General features: G+C 44.4%; 1 protein-coding gene across 1 annotated transcript; it reads right to left on the bottom strand.

The window, feature by feature from the left end:
* Window positions 1-3,362: 3,362 nt before the first annotated feature.
* LRRC74A (leucine rich repeat containing 74A) lies at window positions 3,363-22,371 on the bottom strand. Its single transcript, XM_040601499.1, is given in 17 exon segments — window positions 3,363-3,438; window positions 4,725-4,810; window positions 5,436-5,543; window positions 6,723-6,866; window positions 10,495-10,587; window positions 12,228-12,421; window positions 12,770-12,838; window positions 14,511-14,592; window positions 15,378-15,427; window positions 16,397-16,499; window positions 17,235-17,279; window positions 17,281-17,343; window positions 17,976-18,003; window positions 18,005-18,146; window positions 19,369-19,432; window positions 19,434-19,477; window positions 22,317-22,371. Coding segments are annotated over 17 exon segments (1,446 nt in total).
* Window positions 22,372-23,869: the final 1,498 nt, after the last annotated feature.

Below are 23,869 nucleotides of genomic sequence, written 5' to 3'. Positions count from 1 at the left end.
ACTTGGCTGTGTCACTCTCACAAGCCGTGGAAGATACAGAGATTATGTTTAGCGAGCTTTCTGCGCTGTCTAATTTTGTGCTGGCAGACTGAATTCCTGAGGTATGTTAGATGAGTCTCAGAGCTGCCTTAATTTATGCTGGCCAAACCATTTCCTTCTGCGCCATTTCACAGGTGCAGGATCAGCAGAGCAATTCATGTTCCACTCCCTGACTGCCCGGGCTCAGTATCTACCACAGTTTATCCCTGAATTCCCATCAAGGGGACAAATGCTGCCACCAAGCTTAAAAAAGCTTTAATGATCTGAGAGTGCTCAGAGACTCTGCAACAATACGCACAGCAACTACATCCCTCCACGCCGCTTGCATGTGAATTTTCACTAGCACACCCATTTTTTTGCTAGTATTTTAATTACATCAGGCCACATAGTAGGACTGAAGGTTGCATCTAGTTCATTCCCACAGATCCAATCTCTTTTGATTTTTTGTTTGGCAAAATAGGTAATTTGTATTTATCAAGCCCTTCTGGAATGAAAATTTGGGCTCAAAATTTTCAGCTGAAAGAAACCATCCAATCTCCCTGCAGGCTTTTCCTGGTGTAAAGGTACAATCTAGTTGCCACATCATTGTTGAGTCTCGAGTTTAAGGGAACACTCAAATAAATAAAAGCCACGCCTGCCACGGACCAGTACCCATCTCTATTTGATTATGTTGTTTTCTTACAGAAGATTTTTGATGGCTGTAGCTAATCTAGAATCTTAAGGGTGATAATTGGACAAATCAGTTTAGTTGGGCAGCTGATTCTGTGCAAATCTAAGCGGAATAGGAATGCGTGACTAATACACAACAGCACTCTGCATGAGATAAAGATGCGTGTGTAACATATGCAACACAAACCCAAGACATTGTGGGAAGACAAGGATATCTGCCAGTGTACACGTGCTACTCCTCCATTCCAAAGTGCGCCCTTTTCTGCAGAACACAGTGCTTCAGGGACAGGGAAACATGACCTTTGCTCTCTGCCATGAGGTACCCCAAGATCCCGTTGTTCTCTCTTCCATGTTTTCCAGTCTGGAAACAAGTAGGAAACTTCTCACCTCTGATCCAGCTTAACTGACCACAGAGCATCTGCCTGCTGATAAGCCAAGAGGCTCATTTTTGAGGAAAATCTGGAATGCTATAAATCTTGTTGTCTGTTAGTTAACAATAGTTGCTAGTCATGCCAAAAAAAAACCCCACTCTTTTTTTTGTGTGCAAATATAAAAAGATTAGGTGTTCCCAGCCCCCTGGCCTTAATTCTTAGCCTGCTCGTGTTGGTATTTACATTGTATGCCTCTTAAGATGAAAAAAAAAACCTCAAAAAATGATTTCTTGGGGCTGTGGGGGGGAGAGAGACATAGATGCTTTACACTGGCATAGTCAGTGAATGATGAACACTTGGTTGACAGACTGGTTGGTGGCCACTGAAGAACATCCTAGAAGATGACCTGTTTTAAATAACAGTGCCTTCCAGAAATGATGAGTAACTACACTTGGGCCAGTGGATCATGTGTAATTTCAGTGGATCCAAGAGGTACTAGAACTGTCCTGCAGCAGTGATACCTCTCTGTACACATCACAAATGTAGGGCAAACAAGCGATGTCAAGAGCTGCCACATGGATAGGGACCACTGTCTGGTATCTCCAGTCCCTGAACCTCTGATGCAGTGAGTTCAGCACAAAATGTGCCACATCCGCTGCTCACCAACCCACTGGTCCTGGAGCAGGATGGTGGAGGAATGTCTTAAGCAGTTAAAATGATGCTTCTGCTGGTAGCACTTTTCAGAAAGAAGGAACAAAGCAGTTTGTCAGAAGAAGAGCTTAAAGCAGGCTCCGAGCAAAGCCAGTGAGTCCCAGGGGGTTTAGGCCCTGTGGGGTGGGTGCTGGTGTGTCCCCCTGCCTCTCACTGCTACTCAGCAGCGCCCATGGGTGCTTGCCCAGCCTGGTACAGCAGTGCTCTTCCCTCTCACAGGAGTGCTGTGTTGGTAGGTCTTTCCGAGGTTTAAGTGGGCTCGAATTGTAAAATGACAGGCACGGACTGCTCCCTCACCTTCCCTGAGGCTTAGTGTTCAGGAGTAAGATCTTGCAGGTTTGGTGTACACTTCTAGGAAGACATACCTCAGTGCTTAGGAACAGTCAGGAAAAGGTAAATTACATTTTAGGAATGATTAGGAAAAGAACAGAAAATCCCACAGTGTTATACTCTCACATGTGCAAACTACCAAACATCTCAAATACTTTCTGCTGCTCTGATTCTTCATCTCAAAACCCACATATTCCATAGGTGAAGGGGGCACTGACTGCAATCACAAGTAAATTCTGGAAGAGTCACAGGCATCACAGAACATGGACCTGCTGGGGTAATGAGTTAAAGCCTACTGAAGATGACTACTGAACAGCCATACCAATGCCATCATGTCAACAGTCATCATGTTGACTTCTGGTGAGGCACTGGAGGCACCTGACCTCGAATTCAAAGTTTTTTTCCCCATGTGGGAATTCTGCTGGGAGAGACTTACTAGATGGTAACTAGCTGCTTCTTTTCCTTTCCACTGAAGGCTGGTCTTCCCAAAGTGGCCAACATTTCCCAGTTCTCCAAGGTTCTTGGTGTATAGTCTATATTGACAGCTGCTCACGTGGCAAAATATACTTCCTGTGGATCTGCTCATCTGTACATGTTTACATTTTCTAAATTCTGTTTATTTGTAAATATTAATATATGCAAGGCTTTCATTCCTTCTTAAGAGTTGTTGAAATATTATTTTCTTTTAATGTTGGTTTTAAAAAAGAAGTTCAGTATCTAAGCTGTTTGAATTCTGTTATGGCTTCTATCCTTCTAGCATATTTTTTCCCATGGAGATATTATATAAAATTCCTTTTACCCATAACTTTTTAAGCAACATGAGCTGTAGTTTCTCATGAATTTAATTCTTCTCCTCCTGCAAAGATCTTTGTGTCAGAAATACTAAGTCTGATAGCAGGTGTCTGCAGGGCACTTGCTTCAGTCTTTGTCCATGTGCTCTCCCTCAAAAGGGAATAATAACAATATATGAGTGTCTTAGTTTACCAGTTCCCACTTTTTGTCTCCATCTTTGCAAAGAAGTTCAGTATTGTTGGCATACAGAGCAAGACAGATTTGGTAACCGGGTCTAAAGGAGCAATCTTTCCTTAACCAAAAGGGCCAGACTGTGTAGGACATGCTGTGTAGTGGCAAACCAACTTTATTTCTACATTCAATAACTTCGACTATCAGAGCTTCCCAGCGTTGGGCCTTCCCAAGCCCAGGGCCACTCTGAGCTGTCTGACCTGCCTCCTTGCTTCATTCTTACAGTTCTTCCTTCTCTTCCTCCTCAATTTCCCCTTCCACAGGCTTCTGTACTGGCTTCTGCTTTTTTAAGTGACTTATTGAAAAGAAGGAGGTGAACCAATATTAATCTAGTAAAGTGAAACTTCCCTGTCAGGTATCTTAAAGCTGCTGAGTGGGCCTTGAGGAAACAGCCCGAGATAGGAACAGTAAAGACAGCAAAAGTTATGACCCTTCTGACCCTTGTCTACAAGGTGAATATTACCACCACCACATATGCTACAGCGCTAAAATGCATTAAGAAGCTAGATAAGGAGTAGACATCTTTATTTTTCCTCACATTATCAACTCAGCCACATGAATGTCACCAAATGGAGTCTTTGCCAGCCACTGGGTTTCAGCAGTTCCTAATCTGCTTACTACTTACCCACAGCTCCGCTTAAAGTACTTGGGGACCCCACGTAACCTCTGATTCAAGATTAACCAGGCTAAGGCCCACCTAGTGTCTGAGCGTGGATGCTTTTAGTGTGGCACCGATGTATGTGAAGGAATAAAGACCTGACCTAACGAAGTAACTCGCTTCTCTTTGAAAACATTAGGAGACTAAGAGGGGAAGGGATTTGCAAAACTGACCCATTGCTTCTAGCCTTAAAACTAGACTACAGCATATATTTAAACCCATCAGTATGTGCTGAGGGATGGGAATATTCGGGCATGATTAATAGGTCTTTCAGCTGATGAGTCACATGTCAGAACTGACTGAAAATCTAGAGGGAATTTTGGGTCCAATGACAAGCGGTTTAGCCTGCAGCGACTGACAACCTCCAAGGAGTTTGCTGCTGACTGCTCAGGCTCTCAGAACTTGGACATGATTGCTACAGGCACTACGGAAGAGGCACTTTCAAGAGAATGAAAAGTTCTGTAGTTTGAAGGCGGGTTTCCAGGGAAAACTAGGTCTCCTAAGAAGAAGGATCAGAGAGAAGGAAAAAAAACAAGAGTCCCTGAGGATGGAGGAAAAGGTCTGAAGGCACAGATACGCTGTCTTTGCAAATCTTACCCTGGCTTCAGAGGGAGGACAGTGTTGAGCTGATGCTTTTCAGACAGGCTTATGAGAATGAATGAAAATGCCATTCAGCTTTGAGATCCCTGCACTCTCACAGCAAGTTTATCAAATAGAAAGATAAGTCTGATTTCTAGTTTGACCCAACAGAGCTTGTAAGCATAAAGGTGTTTTTTTTCATCTACCTTTTACTCGGGTAGTTGACTGGCCGAAAACATATGTCCCTTCACCTCCTAAGGTGAAAAAGGTTATGTTTATTTGGTGTTGAGCCAAATCAAAAAGAGAAAGACAAGCAGGAGTAAGCCCAGTGTGGAGTTGCTTGCCTATAGTCCACAATCTCTCTCTGATTCCAGTCTAGCTTGTGCACTAGCTCCCCAATTTGGACTCAGTTCAGTGGGGTGCTTGGTTGCTAAAAGGAGAAGAGAAATGCTAGTAAACCTGGGTACCTTTAAGCAGAAAAATCCTCCATATCAAACTGAGGCTTGGCCACCTTTTAATAGGTGAGCAGTTGGCCTGGTGCATTGAGGAAGGGATGGAAAATATCCAGAGTGATGATGGTGAGGTAATTCCACTCTTTCAGGATTAAAGGTATTTTTTTTTTTGCATTTTTGGTAAGAGAGCATCATGGCTGGCTGACCATTGCTAGTGATCCCCAAGCACCATGGTGGTTTTGGCAGGAAAAGAACTGGCAACTCAGTGTGTAAAGGCAAGGGTTTAAATGCCTTTTTTTTCTACTTTCCTGTAGCAATAAGATATAAGTATTGATAAAGATCCTGAATAACCTATACAAACAGCAGACCTCTGATATTCTAAATTTGATACATTGTCACTGACAGCATCTGCAGTATTTATTGGATGCCATAGCATTTCTGTTGGCCTTATTCAGGGCTCAACTTTTGCAATGGGTGAATTTAGCCTTTTAGCCTGAACAATGTCATCTGCAAGGCTCACTGATGGCTGTGCTGCCCCAGAGAAGTTTCCCTAGAGCAGCACCCTGCCAGAAGAGTATCCTGGGCATGCTTTCAGAGGACCACCTGCATCACGGCTTTTCAGAAGGCTGCCACAGGGATCTTCATGTTCCCATCCTTGTCAATATTCCTAAAAAAGTCCCAGAGTCATAGGTTGTGCTCTTTCAAATAGTTCTCAGAGAAGCAGAAATAAAACATGGGCATAACCATGAAACAGCCACTGAAACCTGTGTCCAGATCTCCCTTTATTCTTCCATCTGTCACCTTGCCTTTACTCAACCCATCACTGATATATGTGAGTCTTTTACTCCTTGTGCAGCCACCCTATTGTCAGAACAAAATCCTTTTGTTCAGGTCATTCCCATTCTTCTCAGTTATACCTCTTTCTCCCCCTACCTTGAAATGAGACTCAGTAGTAAAACTGTTTCTTCTGATAATTGCATATGGTTATTTGGCCCCCATCCCAGCAGCCACTGCTTGGCTAGGCTGTCTAATCCAGAGGCAGTCCTCTCCCCCAGATCTCTCACCACCTTAGTTGCTCTTCTCTGAATTCCTGTCTGTTTAAATGAGGACACATCTGAGTATCATAATGGCTGGTACAAACTGCAGAGCATGCCAGCGTGAGCATTGCTAGCTGTGAAGCACAGCAGCACTATTTGATGTGAACTAACAGGCCAAGCTTTTGCTTAAGTTCACCTGAATCCCTATCTACAGTAAAGTCTCACTCAATTAGCTGAAAATGTGCACAGCAGCTAAGAAACACAGTGAAGCTGTTAGTGCAGAAGGGTTATTTAACTCAGCAATGCTCAAGTGCTCGCTCTGCCTTCCAGCAAGGAGGACAGCACCATCTGCTGCTCTCCAGAAACATTGCAGACCTTGAAAAGCTAAATAGTTTCTTTGTGGGACAGTAGTTGCTTGTACTACCATATCCTACTTTTACGAAGCACATTAATTTCGATGCTAAAGCATAACCGGCAGTGAAGGGGTCTATGAAAGCTAGATATAGTTGTGGGCTTGGGATGAGGATGGACACTTGTTTGGATCACACCTGAAATCAATGTTTGTTTTACACAGTGAGCAAACATCTATTCAGATTCTATTCCCTCCCACCCCGTGCTCTCAGATCCCAAGGCATTAGCTTCTTCTGAAAATCAAAGGATTTGCTTAGTCAGTCTGCACGGACTGAGGTATGCAAACATTGTGACAGTCTTTGTGAATATACTTTCCTGAAGGAACTTGGCTGAATTTCCCTCTTGGAAGAAAGCTTACCCCTTTCCAACCTCCATCCTTCCAAGTGCTTGGAGCAGATGTACTGTGTACAGGGCAGCTATGGACCCAAATTCAGTAGCTCACCTGAATTACTTTCACAGGATTTGGATGCTTCTTGGGGATCTTGGTGATATAGCTTTCAACCTCACTATAGATGACACCTAGTTCAGGACTCATTTAACACACCAAATCCAGCAACTTGATGAAAGTTTCATTCACCAACACATTCTGGTACATAGGAGGAAGGAAAGTGCAGTCAGCGTGGACACCCAAATAACAACAAAGACTTGTCTGTATTCACAAATCCACCTAAAGTCATTAACCATTCCCTCCGAAGGGTGGTGCCTTCTATCTCGGCTCTTCACTTTCAGGAATCCTATGGAGGCCTGACCCTAAATAAGCTTCTTTCTCTTTTCCCATGTCTGAGACAGAAAAGGCTCTGTGAATTTATATAGAAATTAGCTTAATTCAAAGGAGGTGTTCATCAGGTAAATGTCTGCACCAAAGACCTCTTATATTAGGTGATTCAAGCGATCCATGCTCATCGCTGAGGCAGTTCTAGATGGGTCTCCTCTCCATTTGGTTAAGATGCACACTGCAAGTTGAACAGTTAATGGCCAAAATGTGCCACAGAGTTCTGAAAAAAATGAAAAAAAAAATAATACAAAAATCATCCAAGGCCTAAAAGGATTAGTATCTCCAGTAGTGTAGCTTTATAGCCCAGCAAAGAAAGATGCACCAATCTGGGATGGGTCTGGGTGTCTCCAGATAAAAAGAACTTTTGGAAAAGTTCTGTTCCATTGTGTAACCCTAATAGGAAGCTCCAGTCAGCGGTACAGGACTTGGCATTTGTTTTTTAAGAATTTCAAACCAGGTAGTGACAGAGCAGCATTTCAGAGCTCACACTCTGAATTTTCTGTGTTAGCATTTACAGAACGGGCACCAGCAGTGTCCTGATTTAGGGTTTGGGGACATTAGACAGCAAGCTATCAAGGCAAACAGTATTGATGTCATTGTAATTTGTTCTTCTAAATTATATACCAAATATAACTTCTAATAAAAGTATTCTAAAAAACTTCTAAATAAGTTATGACAAATTATGCCTGTGCCTTGACTGATCTCTTGAAAATATGATTATGATTTCGTTCATAACCATGACAGGGGTATTGTTCATGTTTTATGTCAGTTATGTACTTAATTGTTGGAAGTTTCAAAACAGTTCCAGAAATTAATGAAAGCTGCTGTTTTCTGTCATTGTGGGAGCATCCTGCGGCATGAAGCACCATATTTTTCCCCAAAGTTTGTTTACAAAGTCTCCCAATGCATTCTTAGAGCTTTTTTTTAGAAGCTAAAGATCCATTGCTCTTAAGATCCATCTAGAAGCTTATAGCCTACTCTGAAGTGAGCTCTTGACTGTTACTACTTGAAGACAGTCTTGAATGAGTCTGGATCTGGCTGAGTTTACCAGCTTTCATTCAGCACCAAGTTTTATGGCTGCAGAGTAAGTCTCTGAAGAAGTTATTCAGATGTCCTTGCACTATGCACACTAGCAGAGTGTCCTAGCCCTGGGAACACAACACAGGAGAGCTCTCCCCAAGGCTTGCCAGCCTGGGTTTGACCCCATGAGAAAGTCAGTGGACCACCAGTGCGGCCTCAGAAGCAGCGTGGCCAAAGCCCTGTGTCTGGCCTAGGAAACCATGCTGGGGTCAGGCGGCACCTGGGGGGAGCCAGCTTGTGCCTTTCTGCATGTTTGACACAGGCAGCCCACAGTCCGGAAAAACAACACACGGACAGCTGAAAAGCAACAGCGTTCTCTTTTGTGCTGTGATGGTGAAGATGGGCATGTGCCGGCTATTTTGGTTTATGCCTTCTATAAAGTGTTTTATAGTACCTGCAAGTTGAAACCCTATAAAGAGTAGATTATGAAAAGAATGTAGGGAAAGTCATGCTTAGAAATAGTTGTCAGAGGCAATAAATTGTTAAAAATGTGCCTTTCTATTGTTTTGCCTTTGCTAGTTCTGTCAAATCCATGCAAAGGTTTCTAGATATGATCCTTATTCCAAATTCCTCTTACAGACACACTAATTACTCATTCTTTCAAAGTCAAGATAAGCATTTGTCATTGGGAAAAGGGGAAGAAGAGGCTTTTGGTTTTGTCTTCCCTTAAGTTTCCTATAAAAGATTAAAACGTTCTCTAATTTCTTAAAGGTTTAAGAACAGCATAAGATCTTTGGAGCTGTGTATTTGCAAATACTCTTGATTTGAAATGCAAGACTCCCTACATCACAGGTGGAATGACGTCTGTCAGACAGATTAGATGTTTGCCTACAAGCATTTGATTGGGATACTGAAATGTCATTGTGAATTTATGCCATTGACCATTTATCTTGTGAAATGCCAGGTAATTTAGACTTTTTGAAGGCTGAGGTGAAGAAAGCATCTGTTAACGCTAAAAAGCAGAAATTCGTAGCAAGATTTGGGTTGGATTGAAGGTTCTTAATATTAATTAACTCCTTGCCTCAAAATTTCTTGAGTGAGTGCCTCCTTTTAAATGAATGTGTTTCAATAATTTCTTTAATTGCTCCAAATTTAGCTAAAATACATTACTCTTTCCAAGTTTATGATTTGTTTAGGTTATTACTAATAAAACTAGCAGAACCATGTAATGAGGTCCTTTACCCCCACACAGCACATTTTAGTTTTCCTTTACAGAATGAGGCCTGACTCCTGGCAGACTTGGCAAATAATTCTCTTTGATCTTAATTTATGCAGGAAAAAATTGTCTGCCCTAGAGGAATGCCTGTTCTTCAGATGATCTCTGTTGAAAGCCCTAGGTTCTCTCAGGAAAGACCATAGATTCATATTATTTATTCTGCTTTGTTTTAGTTTCTTTAATATGATAACCAGAGGAAAAGAAACACATGCAGACATAACTTAGACACAACACACTACACAAGTCTCCAAAACTGCCCACAAACCTGTTTTTTAGCTTGTTTCAAACGTGAACATATCATTTATGTTCCAAGTCCCAAACCTAATCCTTGTACAAATGCTCTTTCCTTTAATCGTGGTACTCCCAAAGGTGGACGGAAGGCCCTGAGGCCCTTGACACGTTCTGGAACTGCTCCCATGAAGGACCAGTGCATGGATGGGAGGGCCAGGAGAGGACTGATGTGTGCCCACGTCTCTCCCTGGTATTGGTCTGCAATGCCACCCCTGCCCTCACTCAGGAGTTCAGAGGTATTTCTGGGTCTCCCATTTTAGAAGCAGCATATGAGGTTACAACAATACGTGTCGTGCTTCTGACTTGCTGCGGAGTAGCACACTAAGATTTGGCCTCTTTGATGTTATTTTTTTTTTTCCTTTCACAACCAGCCCTTTAATGTTTGGTTGTTGTTGGTTTTGGTTTTCATTTTTGTTTTTTAAATAAAATTGCTTTGCTTTCAATGCCTTGAAGCATCCATCTTCTTCTGTTCCTCATACATACTGACAGGGTATCAAAGCACTTCACAGTATCTAGCATCTTAGGCTACCCTGGAGGGACACAGCTCAAGGGATGAAAAGAATTCATCCTCCAGTGGGAATTCACTCCTTATTCTTGTTCTGCTATTGCGAAATGGAAAGGAGTGGAACATGGTGATACTACAGGCACCTCTTCCAGAGCCAGACCAAAGCCCTGTAATTTCCACATGGCTCCTAGAAGGGATGTCAAATAGTAGCCTCTATTTATTAATAGCTGTGCATAAATGAAACAAACAGCAAGTCTCAAAACAGCTTTGGAAGGGGGCAGCTCTGTGATACAGCCGGCTCCTAAAAGTGTGTAGTGTATGGTCCTTTCCAGCACATGAGCTCTTACTGAGATGTTGATCTCCAGCATGGATTTGGGGTTCTTTCTGACAGGTGTGACTAGCGCAGTGGCACCTTCCATGGTCAGGGGATTACTGGCCATCTGTGGAAGAAGAGACATAGATCCAGAGATGGTGAGAATGAGGATTTCATGCGTGACAGAAGGTATGCTGTAACCTCAGGGATGACCCTTTCTTCCTTCTTCAGCAGGGCTGTAAAATAACTGTGGTCCCTTTCGATCAGTTTGTCTGTTATCTCACCACCTCTTCTCTCTGTCCCACAAAACTCTGCAATGCAGCTTCCCAGTGGAGTTGCCTTCTCAGCTTCTCTCTGTGTCCTTGTGTGAAATTCCATGTGTCAGGTCACGCAGGAGTGTGTGATGTGGATAATGTTCAGCCATGTGATGGGGAGAGGCTGAGGCAATGGGCTGCATTTGAATGTGTTGAGCGTGTGCTTGCTAGTAGGGTCCCTCTGGATGGTGGTACGCCCCTCCAGACTTTTCCCATACTCTTGGCTCCTCTTGGCAGCACAGCAGATCAGAGCTTAGGCTGACTGGCTGCCTCTGGCATACAAGGTCTAGCTACCTGCGGGGTTGGCGTTGCCATGTGCATCTTTTAGTGTGTGAACAATGCCTCTCCCCCACCTTGGACTTCATGTGCAGTTCCCACTCCCATTATCTGAAAGAAAACTTCCTTGGTTAACACTGGCCAGCAGAAGACATGTCATCCTTTAAGTCCTTTGTGTTATCAGCTCCTGAGACAATCTGTGCAGCTACACAGAAAGAGGAAAGCTTTGGTGTGAGCTAGTGACCATACCTCAAGCCAGGTTAAGAGCAAGGCAAACAGACGCATTTATTTACACCACCTGAAACAGCAGTCCCAAAGACTGGCGTGGTTGCGGTGATTTCCAAGGACAGGCCTACATGGACATAAAGATGCCCCTCATCCACTATACTGCCCTATGCAGGTTTTCAGGGTGGTGATGTCAGATCTAACTGAGAATGCAGCTCATAAGCAAGCTGACTTTCCTGAGCTGAATTCCTAGACAACGATCCTGGATTGAGAAGCCATGCTAGCTCTCAACCCTAACCTCTGAAGCCAGCTTGGCTGCTTGTTCAGTTTTGCCCTTTCCAGGATCCCTAGCTTACTAGAAGGCAGTTTTGGCTTTCTTTTTCCAGGACTTGATAATACTCCTCTTCTGTAGGTGGTGCTGTGGCATTGCCCTGACACGGCAATGAGTGTATTCTGAGTTTGAATAAATTTTTTAGCAAATCATTAACACGCTGAGAAAGGCACACTTGCCTACCTGCAAACTTCAGTGTGAACCTTTGCCTTAAGTTGAAATGTATGTTATGTGTACATATGTACCTTCACAACTACATTGTATGTGTATATGCAGACCTGTTGAATGCCTAGGTTCTCTGCTGGACGTGTTGAATGCCTAGGTTCTCACTTGACTGTGACTAGACATGACAGGAATCAATCCCTCTGGGGTGATAATGGGTGTGGGGTTACGTCAAGCCAGTTCCTGGGTGATTTTCTGAGGGAACACAGTGCAATTTAGTTGCCCTGAAGAAACCCACAGGATAGAATTTCCTTCTGCTCAGCTCACCATCAACCCAGAGCGATACTCATTCCCTTCAGTTCTAGCTGAGGCAGCTCACCTCTTGCCTTCTGTTCCTCCTGACACAGATCTTTCTGCTTGCTCTGTTTTATTCCTCCAGCCCTGCCTGTTTTGTTTTACCTTCAGGATTTTGAGGTTTCCATTGACTTCAAGGCCCCTGCAGAGCTTCTTGGCTCCCTTGTTGTTGATCTGGTTGCTGCTGATGTCCAGGTGAACCAGCACGTTATTGAGTTTGAGAGCTTCTCCTACAGCCAGTGCTCTCTTGTTGCCGATCCCATTCCAAGAAAGTTTGAGTATTTTCAGTGCACCATTGCCTATCAGAGAGAAAAGAGGGATCTTAGCTACCGCATGCCCATCTTCTGTACCACTCTACCCTTTCTTGCCTGGCTGAGCCTGGAGCATCCCCCAAGTCACACCCAGGCAGCCCAATGGATCCAACATCTCTGCAATGTCACCAGGGTCTCTCCATCCACGTAAGTCACCAGACCTGCTCACTGATTTAGTCTTTCTCCTGGCACTGACTGCCACTGTCAGTGGGATGAGCCTTGCTAGAGATACAGAATCCTGCTCAGACCTCAGGGATGTGAGTTCCCAACCAGTGTTTCAACCAACTCGTGGTAATAATCACTGTGAAGAGTATCACGAAACAGGGATGTTCCTACCCTGGGGCCTGTGCCCAGTGCCCTTCCTCCTCAGGTGGTTCCAGCTCAGGTCCAGAATCTCCAGTGTTGCTGGCTAGGACAGAGAAACTGGGATTTAGCTCCTGAAGAGTGGTCTGGACACAGCTGCTGACCCACTTAGGGACTAAGAGAAAGTTTGGTGGGCTTTTAGCTACAGCCTTCATTGATTGCAGTACTAGGAATGTGTACCTACAGTCTTTGCGGTCCACAGCACCCAAAGAACAGAGAATGAGCTGTTGATTGCAAGCAGAAAGGGAACACAGTTTTTTTTTCTGGCTTAATCAAAGAATACGTTGTGAAGGAGGAAAGTAGAGAGAGAGGATTTCTTATATTAATAGACACTGTTTTGCTCACTGTGAAAAATGGCTGGATTCTCCTTGCCACATCTAAAATATCGACTCACTCTGCGTATGTTTGATCAACAGAGGAGAGCAGAAGATTCAGCCTCATACAGTAGCTGTGCCCAGCTGTATATGTGCCAGTGCCAATTCACATGCATAGCACACCTCACAGTGTAAGTTCTACTTGGATCAGGGTATGTGTGAATTCATTTGTGTCTACTGCAACACTGGAAGGGGTGGGACTTGCTGCCAACACTTGCTTCTCATTCTCAGAGAGAATTTCTCATCCAGATTTTCCATGGATGGAAGGTTGGGTGGAGGCAGATGGCGAGTTTAGCTGACTTAAAAATATTCCTTTCAGAAACAAAACAGGAAAGTAACAGATTCTGCAGAAATCTCTACTGCTCCTGCCTCAAGTGAGCTGGAAGGAGAGAAGAGCTGTCAGACCTTTCATTTTGGAGAGGCATTTTTCTGGGCTAGGAGGGTCACAAGTTTTAGTACTGAACTCTGCATTGCCTGCAGGCTTGTCCAAGGAGGGGGCACAGTGTCTTGTCCTCAGTACACTTTTAATTGATCCATCTTTTAAAGACACAGACTGTGATTAGGGATACATATCAGTAGCAATACTGAACCAGGAGAAGGAAAGTGGTAATTAAACTTAAAGCATTGTGTTAACGAAGTGCTCAAGGAGCCCTGGATGCTCACAGCACACACTTGTGAACGTTTTGGTAGCAGGTGTGTTGGACATGCTGAGGGAAGAAGAGCCATCAGATATTCATGCACATCTTTCCCAGTGCACTAATAGTACCTGAGATTACTGAAAGACTAACTGTTTTGTTTGCTTTACCTCTCCAGGGCTACTAGCACACTGTGGATCTCACTTTGCCTGAAGAGATGAACTGGGCAGCCTAATTGTATTTCTTCCTAATCTGTTTGTCTTGCTGCTTGCCGTGCAATGACTCAAACCATTAGGGTTTGGGCTACTTAAGAAAAATTGATGTCACTCCTGAACTTCGTAATCAAAAGCTTAAAACAAACACCCGTTCTGATCCTATTAGATTTTAGTAAAGTGCAGTTTTCTGCTTTATACTCCCTGAGGGGCCTCTGTCAGCTCCCTTCCCTCTGACATAGACTGCTCTGTTAGTGTGGTTTCTCGTCCTATGTTTGTTTCAGTACATTGGTCGCAGTTGCTAGAGTCACCTGTGAGGATGATGCTGAGCTTGTGGACCAGGCAGAAAGGTCTAAATCTGGGCACCATGTCTTTTGTACTACACACCTGGTCATGGGGTTTTTTTGCTGGAGAAGGAAATACGTGTTCACTGTGCTGACACCCTCAAGTCCGCCACTGCCTGTACGTCTGGCTTTGCAGGAAGTAATGTTACCAAGCCTCTGTCCCAGGAGCTGCCCTCCCTTCTCAGAGAACTCATTGTGGCTGAGGTCCAGCTCCTTCACTTGGTAATTGCCCTGCAGAAGACAAATGTGCAGAGACAATGAGATCTTCCAGCCAGCTGCAACCAGATGCCACGCCAACGCCCCCACATGAGGATGAAACAGAGGGGTATCAGACCGAAATCTTCCGTATGTGGGAGGTCATCAGCATGGAAATCGCAGCACTGCATGTTCCAAAACAAAGCTTTGTCAGGCATGTAACATCACAGTGATAATCTTCCCAAAACAGCGAAAGCAATGAGACTTTGTGTTGTGCAAACTTCCCTCACGCAGCTCACGTCTGGCCTACAACACACCCTGCAATTCTGTTCCTGCCCCTGTTTCACTCCCACCACTGTACCCTGGCCAAGAGCACTTTCTGATATCAGGTCAAGGCCTTGCTTCAGGGCAGCTTCTGGTGGTGCCAACTGATGCAGAGGCTTTGAGACAGGAACTAACCAGAGAAGTCAAGTGTCTTTATTTTTACTGGACAGTGGCAAAATAATATGAAGTTGGATTACTTACACTTCTTAAAAATTGTTTGTCACCCAGATGTTGTTCTGTTACACAGTTCTGAAAGTTGCTTCTCAGCCAAACTCACAGAGCTGTCCTGAGAAAATGTTAATGTAGTCCATCCTGCTGTGTGTCCTCCCAGCCTTTCTCATTTCTGAAGTAAGCGAGAGGCACTTAGCAGAATTATGCCAGGAAATCTATGGGCATTGCCAAGTGAGATCATACCGAGTGAGTAGCAGCTTCAAGATGAGGAGAGTCTGTTACACAGCCAGGGCTGCAAATGACCTTGGATTTCAGGTAAAAGTCACCATTAATGCCTCAGCAAAATATGGTGTGATCTCTTCTCCAAATTTGTTTCCTGGGGAAGAAAAGTATGTTAACAGTGCTCTGATGTCTCCCTTGGTGTTGTGCCGGAGTCTGCAGGAAGCTGTGCTTTCAGGCAAACCCTCCAGTTAATCATGGCCCATATCTGGCAGTAAGTTGTGGTGGGTTGAACTCGGTTGGATGCCAGGTGCCCACCAAGCCAGTCTATCACTCCCCTCCTCAGCAGAATGCAGGGGGAGAACATAAGATAGAAAAAACACTTGTGGGTCAAGAAAAAAGCAGTTTAATAAAGCAAAAGCAAAGGCCACCCACAGAAGCAACGGAAAGCAAAGATTTATTCTCTGCTTCCCATCAGCAGGTGATGTCCAGCCACTTTCGGGAAGTGGGTTTTCAGGACCTGTAATGCTTGCTCTGGAAGGCAAATGTCATAATAACAAATGCACCCCACCTCCTCCTTTCTTTTAGCTTTTATTGCTGAGCAGACGTCACATGGTATGGAATATCCCTTGGGTCACTTTGGGCCAGCTGTCCTGGCTGTGTCCCCTCCCAAGAGCTTGCCCACCCCCAGCCTGCTGGTGATGGGCAATGTCAGAGGGGCAGCCGCGGTGCTGTGCCAGCGCTGCTCAGCAGTAGCTGAAGCACTTTCTAGCTAGTGATACAAAGCACAGCGCTATGAGGGCTGCTGTGGGGAAAATTAACTCCCCCTCAGACCCAATACAGAAATAAGTCACTACTCCACTTTACCCCAGGATGTGGGACACACTCCAGCAATTATCTACATTTCTCATGAGGGACTTGTTTTCAGAGGTGCTGAAGGTTGAGCTGGCCAAATATTTAATCACATCACTATAAATCTAGATTTCCACTGTTACTCTGGGTTCCTGACAGAGACATAGCTGGGAGACTGATTTTGCCCATAGTCTGACTAATATTCTCAGGATGAGAGACTGGAATGAAGCACATGTTATTTCGCTTCCATTGCCATCACTGTTCGGGTGCACACAGCCCCCCTGAGAGCTGAAGAGTGTGAGATAGGACACGTTATCCAAAAGCAACCTGGCAATGGCTTCAGCTCCTGCTGTGTCTAGCTGGTTACTGGAAATGTTCTGGAAGGAAAGAAGGGAAGATAAGAAGGACGTGTCCAAAGAATGAATCTGCTTTATTTTCTTCTTAATGCCCAAGATATCAAGGGAATAATGCAAGACGAGCAACATGAGAAATGTCAGCCAGACAGTAATTAACATATGAGTTATAGGTGTGTTTAATCCTGTATCCTTCCTAACAAGAACAAAGCCCTAGAGCCATCAGTTTCACATGGGTCTTTGTCTTCAGTGAACCAAGAGGCATTTGGCCAAGAGTCTTCTCTTTCAATATAACACAAATCCCATGGACTATCAAAATGCATTTTCTATACCCCAGGTTCAGATTGAAGGAACATTCCTACCAGTTCATATCTGAAAGTTTTGCATTATTCCCTTAAACTATTTAGAAAAGTTTCCCCGTGACATATTGGAGAATGAAAGTTCATGAACAAAACATTTTTCTGTTGGCTAAGCGTGAACTAGAAAGACTTAGTTATGGTAATTATTGTCACATCTGCTAATGAAAGGAACAGTTCCAGACTCACCAGACTTCCATCACATGCACACTTCTGCTTTTCAGAAGCTTGTACTTTTAAAAAGAAGAGCAGCATAAAGTATCATGACTTTCAGAATGTGAATGTTTTTACATGGGAACAAAGGTTATTTGGTTAAAAATGTAATGGAATGAATTGGTTTTCCTTCAGATGATTGAACTCAGTGAGCAATAATTTTGGCTACAAACTATGTCAGATTGGGTACCAGTTCTTGAAGGGAGGAATTCTCTCATAGCATCTCTGCTATGCATTATGGCTCCTTCTGCCAGAATGCACTTGTCTTCCAACTCTAGATGGGTGACAGCTGCATTGGACTGGGAAGACACAAAGGTAAACAAAGGCACACAAAATATTGCTGAAAAGTTAATGAAAGGGATAGTTTCCTCAGTTCACCAGACACTGGATAGTTCCTCCAAACCTCAGAACACATTGCAGCTTCTGAGCAGGGCAGTGATCAGGGGATGTGACAGAGCCATGGCAGTGGGAATTGGCATGCAAAAGAGATTTTTTGGGGGGAGGTTTTGAGTGGGTAGGACCTTCCGTTGCTTTCTGCTAGCCTGGAGACCCAGGCTTGGATTCAAGCTCCAATTCAGGCATCTTGGGCCTGTCCATTTATGAGTGTAGCACATCTCTATGCAGAACCCAGAGAGGGGGATACCAATCCCTCCAGCCCTACCTCTGGCCCTGTAGGGGTCAGGAGCACTTTTGTCCCATTGAAGAGCATCAGTTTGCTCTTGAGAGTAACTCCAGCAAAGGCCACCAGTTGCCACACAAGACTTTCCTGTGCAGGGCATTAGAAACATGAGGGATGCTCAGAGCTCCCGTGGGGAAGATGCATGGCTTTTTCTCCCATACTGTGTACTCAGTGACAGCATCCAGGCCTGAGAGAGACCTAAAATGCCTTTTGTTCTTGAGAAGAGTGGCCCCACTCTTACTGGCTACTCACCACCAGAGCAATAGCAATGGCTTTGACATGGTCCTAGACCGTGGTGGTTCAGGTTTAGATAAGGGTTGGCCAAGTTCTGAATAAAGTGTGTGACAGGCACCACCTCCACCGGCCTGCATGCTTCCAAGTACAGCTCTGTGCCCATCATGCCTGCAAAGGCCATCTCAGCATCTACAGAGAAAAAGTATATCAAGGAGTGCTGCATTCAGTGTCCTTCCTCTTCTTCCAAATAAATTCAGTAACTTAATAAAGCTAAATAACACTATGCAACAACAGCAGGGTTTTCCTCTTGAAGGATTATCATCCCCTTGTTCTCCCCTACCCTTTATCCTAGACCTCCAAGAGCTAATGTATCTCCTTGCTTTTCCATTTGGCATCCAGTGACTTGCTGCAGCTTCTCACCACTCTGCAATGTGACTAAACCTTTCTTGGTGTAACTGAGAATTCTTGACATCAGGCGAAAACATTTTAATTTTTTTTTTAATCTTAATTGAAGCATGCAGGTGATACTGCCAGCAGAGCTAGGGCAGCTCAGAACATTTTGGCTTATAACCAGCAGAAAGAATCCCAGCATTCTCATCTTGGCCATTGGGTGTGTTGACACAGCTGCAGTGATACAAATCAGTGCAGCTGGTGGCTGTATGTCCACAAAAACCTGTCATTTGGAATTCCTTCATAAAACCCCATATTTAGAGCTCATATTTCTCCATGTTGTTATATGCATTCAATGGTCTGACCTCAAGAGAAATTCCCCTCTCATCAAAGCCATTTTCCAGTTCAATCTGAGGCCTCTAACAAAACAGTCTTTTGTTCTTGCATTTTTATGGTTTTTGATTTTCCTTCCATTTATAACTAGTCAAAAAGTTCTCATCCTAAATTATGGACAAGTCCTACTGTTACAAAAATGAGTGCAAGGCTTGTTTAGCCAGAGGAATGTTCATGAGGCAGAAGATAAGAGGAGAGCCACTAGAAAAGTCTAGGACAGCTGTGGCAAGCCTATGGTACACAGACCGCAACTGCTGTGCGGCGTTTCATCAGGAGCACACGAAGAGGCTTCAGTCCCATCCCTGGTTTCAGCTCGCTGCTGCTGCTGCCAGGGCAGTGTTCTGGGCTGGTGGTGTTCGTTATTAAGGACTAAGGGAGAGAAGAAGGAACAAAGGAATAGCCATGGGGTATAGAAAGCAGTTGAAGGAAGGTGCTTGACATCAAAGCGAGAGTTCTTTGAGGGAAATTCATCTTTTCCCACCTTTATCAATTGCCAGAGTACATGTGGTTGTCAGGACCATGGCAGGGTTGTGTCTTTGGTCTCCATTCCGGATACATACCAGTCAGTAGGTACAGCTTTGACTGTAAGGGAAAGGCTGGTGAGGGCAGATGGTCAGAAAACATCCACTTTCAACCTCTAGGTCAGCGTCAGAGCCTTGCGTGGCCTTCTCTGCGGAGGTGCCAGCCACCGACAGATTCCTGAGACTCACTGATTTCACACATCTCTTCATTCTGGTCTGCCACGAAGCCAAACAAATTAATTTTGTCAATGCCAGCCCAGCAGAGATGTGACAGACTTCCCACTGTTCTCACTGAAGCCTGTGCCCCTCTTCACCATGCTGTGGCTGCGCTCCTTGCCCAGCCTCGCTCCGTGCCCACTGCTCCCTGTGCACTGCACCCATGCGGTGCTGGGCCTGGCGTGGGGGTGGGCTCATCCTGGGGCTGCAGGTCTGCAGACTGGCTGTAGCCTGGCAGCTTTTGGAAAGAGCAGCCCCCCCCAAATCCTGCAGCCCATGTGTGGGGACTCACAGTTCTCCTGCATTAGGTCTTTGTTCCCTCATGAGCTGCCTTTCTCCACTTTTGCCATTTCTGAGCCCACCAGGCAAAGCAAATTTCCCCTCTTCACCCCATTTCCTCACATACCTACAAGCCAAACCCACCCATGCCAGTTCCTCCTAGCTCTCCTGAAGTGAGTCACACTTCCCCAGGCACAGGCAGGACACCGTTGGGTGACTCTGCCATCAAACTGGGAATGCTTTGTAATACTCTTTATGCGTGGCAGAAGAGAAAGCATTTGAATGCTATTGTATATTCAGACTGAGTGTAACTAGACCCACTGGAAGTGATACAACTTCTCTTGCCTACAATTCATAATTTATTTTATAGTTAGAGGGAGAATTTGGAAAATTCCTTTTTAAGAGGAATAAATACATAAAAAATAATGAAGAGTAATTTTGCCAAAATAATTCCTGGCTAATAACATAATATATAATTTTTCCCCAGTCTGAATCTTCCTTTTCATTCCCTGTCACTGCTTTTACTACCTTCTTCCCTTACTCCTTATTTCCTTTTAGAGCTCCAGGCTATCGACCTGTAATTTTGTACTCTTCTTGGGTGTCACTCCATTGATGCATGTCGTGGAGCTTGCAGTTTGGCTGTTCAATCAGATCTCTGTGAGGTAAAGACTGGCCAGCTGGCAGCCTCGTCACCACATTTCAACCAGCCCTGCAGCTGCAGTGCCTTCATTAAACCTTTTCCTTCTGCCAGACTTCTGTTCAAATGATGGGTTTACGTGCTTTAATTTAGTGCGAGAAAGACAAAAGAAAGGGTAAAAATAGGTCTAAATCCTGTGTAAAGAACTCACGAGACAAGTAGAACCAAAGATTTGGGACATTATGACAGTACCCACGGATGCTCTTTGCTTAATGGCCCTACAGTGCTGGACATCCTGATAAAAATAAACTTCCCACGCTGCGGAACAGGCTGTGCTATACAAAACCCATCCAGACTGTATCATCCCCTGATAACATGGCTGTCATGTGCCCAGTATGTCAGCCAGTCCTCCAGTGTGTGCACCCAGCCTTCTGAGGTAGATCCAGAAGTGGTCCCTGCATCCCTGCAGAGCTGTAGAGGTTGGCACTGATACAGATGATAATGCTGTCATTCAAGCAGAAATCTGAAAAGCAATGAATCATGATTTTTGGTGTTAAAACCGATGCAGTGGAAAGAAATGGATCTGGAGACTCCTTATCACCCTCTCCTTCCCCCAGGTGCTGGGGTTGCAGACCCAGTTTTCTGGGCAGCCTGCCTTACACACAGCTTGTACCAGTCACGCACCAGGAGCTAAGAGGGAGGTTCACTCCATGGTTTGACGTTCAACCTGTAAGGGACACATCCAGATAACTGCAAATCCCTTCTCTCATGCCAGGTTAACAATGCCTGTTTCCTGGTTACGTTGCTTTATGTGGTCCCCTCATTTGTGTTATACTGGTATTCAATAAATCAGACCAGCAATTTATACGTTAATAGCTCTGTGGGGTAGAGAAAATGCTTATCTTTTGCCTAGCATTGCAACAAGGTCCTAGGTCATGCTGCTAAACTAATGAACTGGTGCCTCTTAGAATCACTAGTGATGGACATAAAGGTCAGATGAAGATTTTAATAAATTGTTCTCCTCCTCTGCCAGGATAAAATCTAATTGATATATACTCAGGAACTTCAGCTGTGAAAGGAAGCGACCAAGGTCGTCCTCTCTTCTTTCGTTCTGAATGTCTGGCATAAGAAATACATCAGAATAACAGCTCAACTGGGGCAACTCATAAAATGGAACATAGCATTTTGCAGTATGCAGACAAAATGATACTAAAGCAAACGCTCAAATATAAGCATTTTTTTACGTTCCGTAAGGAATCAGTTAATCTAGTGATGTGTCAAACTATATGATTACACTAAGTTTTATGTATTAAGAGTTGAAGGAATCTAAGGAAATGGCTGTGAGACGTGACTTTGTGTCTAAGCAAAGTATTTAGGAACTAATATCCTAAATGCTTTCACCTACTGAAAAACTGAGAAATCAGGTTTATTGTGGTTTGGAAAAAACTGTGTGTGCCTTAGCTTGCTCATCTAGTCAAGGGTATCAGATCTTTATCTCCTATTTTAAGACATGCCACTGTGGATATCAAAAGACTTCTAGAGAAATTATAAAAACAATGTTAGATATTTGTGGAAATAATAAATAAAATATTGATTTTTCCCCCCTCCATCCTAATATGAATAATTTAGATGGAGAAAAAAGCAAAACAACCAGTTGTTGGAGGCTGGTACTAGCAAGCCCTCTTCTGATGCATTTTGTTTTTTCCAAGCCGCTCCCGGATGGCAGCTCCCACCTCTGGGCACTGGCACCCTGGGTCCCCGCTTGCCACCTTTCTCCTTGCTGCCGCCTGGCCTGGGGAAGGGAAGCCTTCCCATCTGGCGATCAGCCTGCTGCTGCAGCTGTTCCTCTTGGGTGCTGGTGATTTTCCATTGGCCGTTTCTGACTAGTTTTGAAGTGAGTTCGCTAGGAACTAAACACCGCACCTGTGTCCTTCTCAGACTCATTCTCTGTGTCACCACCAGTGAGCGGTGGGTTCATTTACTTTTTCTCTTCCGTAAATGAGGAGTTCACAGCCACCTCCTAAGCCCTGTAAGTTCCTCACACCTACACACAAAAAGCACAGCCGCTTGGCTACGATTAAAACATTTCCAGTAGGAATGGTGCCACTTGTAAGATCTGTGTTCTTGGTTTACGCTGCCTACAAACAGGAGAATCCCGTTTCCTGCTTGCAGGGACTGGCCAGGTGTCACGAGAAAGCCCTGTGGAGCCTGCAGCTACCCCATCTGGCCACCCCCCTTCTGTGCCCTCACCTGCACCTTCCAACTCCAAGGGGGGGACATTCAGTGCTGGAAACCCTGTCACTCTGGGATCCCATCAACTTGCTCGTAACTGAGAAAAGAACAGCTGCGGGTTTGGCCATGAACCCCCCCAGATATATCAGAGTTGTGCCAGGCTGCTGTGAAGAGTTCTCCTCTCCTTTGAGTTTGTATTCCAGTTTGTACAATTTCATGAGAAAGCCACGCTGTGGCTGTTACGGTCTTAAAGGAGATGAGGCTAGAAGGAATGTATTTACCTTATTAGCCCTGAACAGCTTCAGACTTCCCTACTGCCAAATTCCCGGCACGTTCGGTAATAAACTGTGGCTTGTAAACATGTCAGCACTTAATGGGGCCTCGAATCAAGTACTCATTCATCCCACCAGCTACTGTTGGTGCCAAAACTGGTTCAGTGCTTATTATTTTACATCATTTATACTGAGGACTTTGTGACCTTTCCTAAGGGGCTAAAACCAAAACTGTAACACAAGAGGCTTTCTGATAAAGGTTAACTAACACATACAATTAGAAATCTCTCCGTTATGGGTGATGCTCAGTGAACCTAATCTTTTGTACACACCTTGAAGTTTATGTAGCCTACATGGTGTAATATGGGCTGTATGGAGAGGAAGACAAAATCCATTTCCCCAAGGATAGGGTATTTTTGGTGGTTTGAGTCCCCGAGTTTCTACATAGTTCTCATAGTTCTCAAGTAGTCCAGTCACTAGAGACCATGGTAGGGTTATATTCAGATACAGAACAAAATGCCACAAAAGCCAGTGGAAGGTTTGACCCTGAAGCAGAGGATCGTTGTCAGCTTTGATTTTATTGCCAAAGTTTGTAAATATTTTTTCTAGTGTAGGCCAAACAACTGTGGCTATCTGCATACTTGCTTGTTTGTGGCACCGGCTAACATTCTTCTCTGATTTCAGCCTGGTTATCTTAATGTGGGTTGGGTATGAAGACACTTTCTTAGACCTTTCCTTTTAAAGAATAGCCTTGTTTTAATTGCCTGAGTCATCGGCCCTTAACGTTGCAGATCCTTCCTCTGGAGAACACCCTCCATTTTCTGACTAGTAACCAACGATGGTTTCTAGAGATTTGCTTACTGCAGCAGGAGATGGGAGACCACAGCCCAGTTCTGTGCTTTGCCAGAGGCATCTGTGGGACATCCATGAGACTTGAGACAAGTCACTGTGTCTATGCTCTGCCGTGTTTTA

This window comes from Falco naumanni, chromosome 7 (genome assembly GCF_017639655.2).
Source record: "Falco naumanni isolate bFalNau1 chromosome 7, bFalNau1.pat, whole genome shotgun sequence".
In the NCBI taxonomy this organism is placed as follows: domain Eukaryota; kingdom Metazoa; phylum Chordata; class Aves; order Falconiformes; family Falconidae; genus Falco; species Falco naumanni.
Note: the sequence above shows the minus strand (reverse complement) of the source record. Positions and strands in the feature narration are given on the sequence as shown.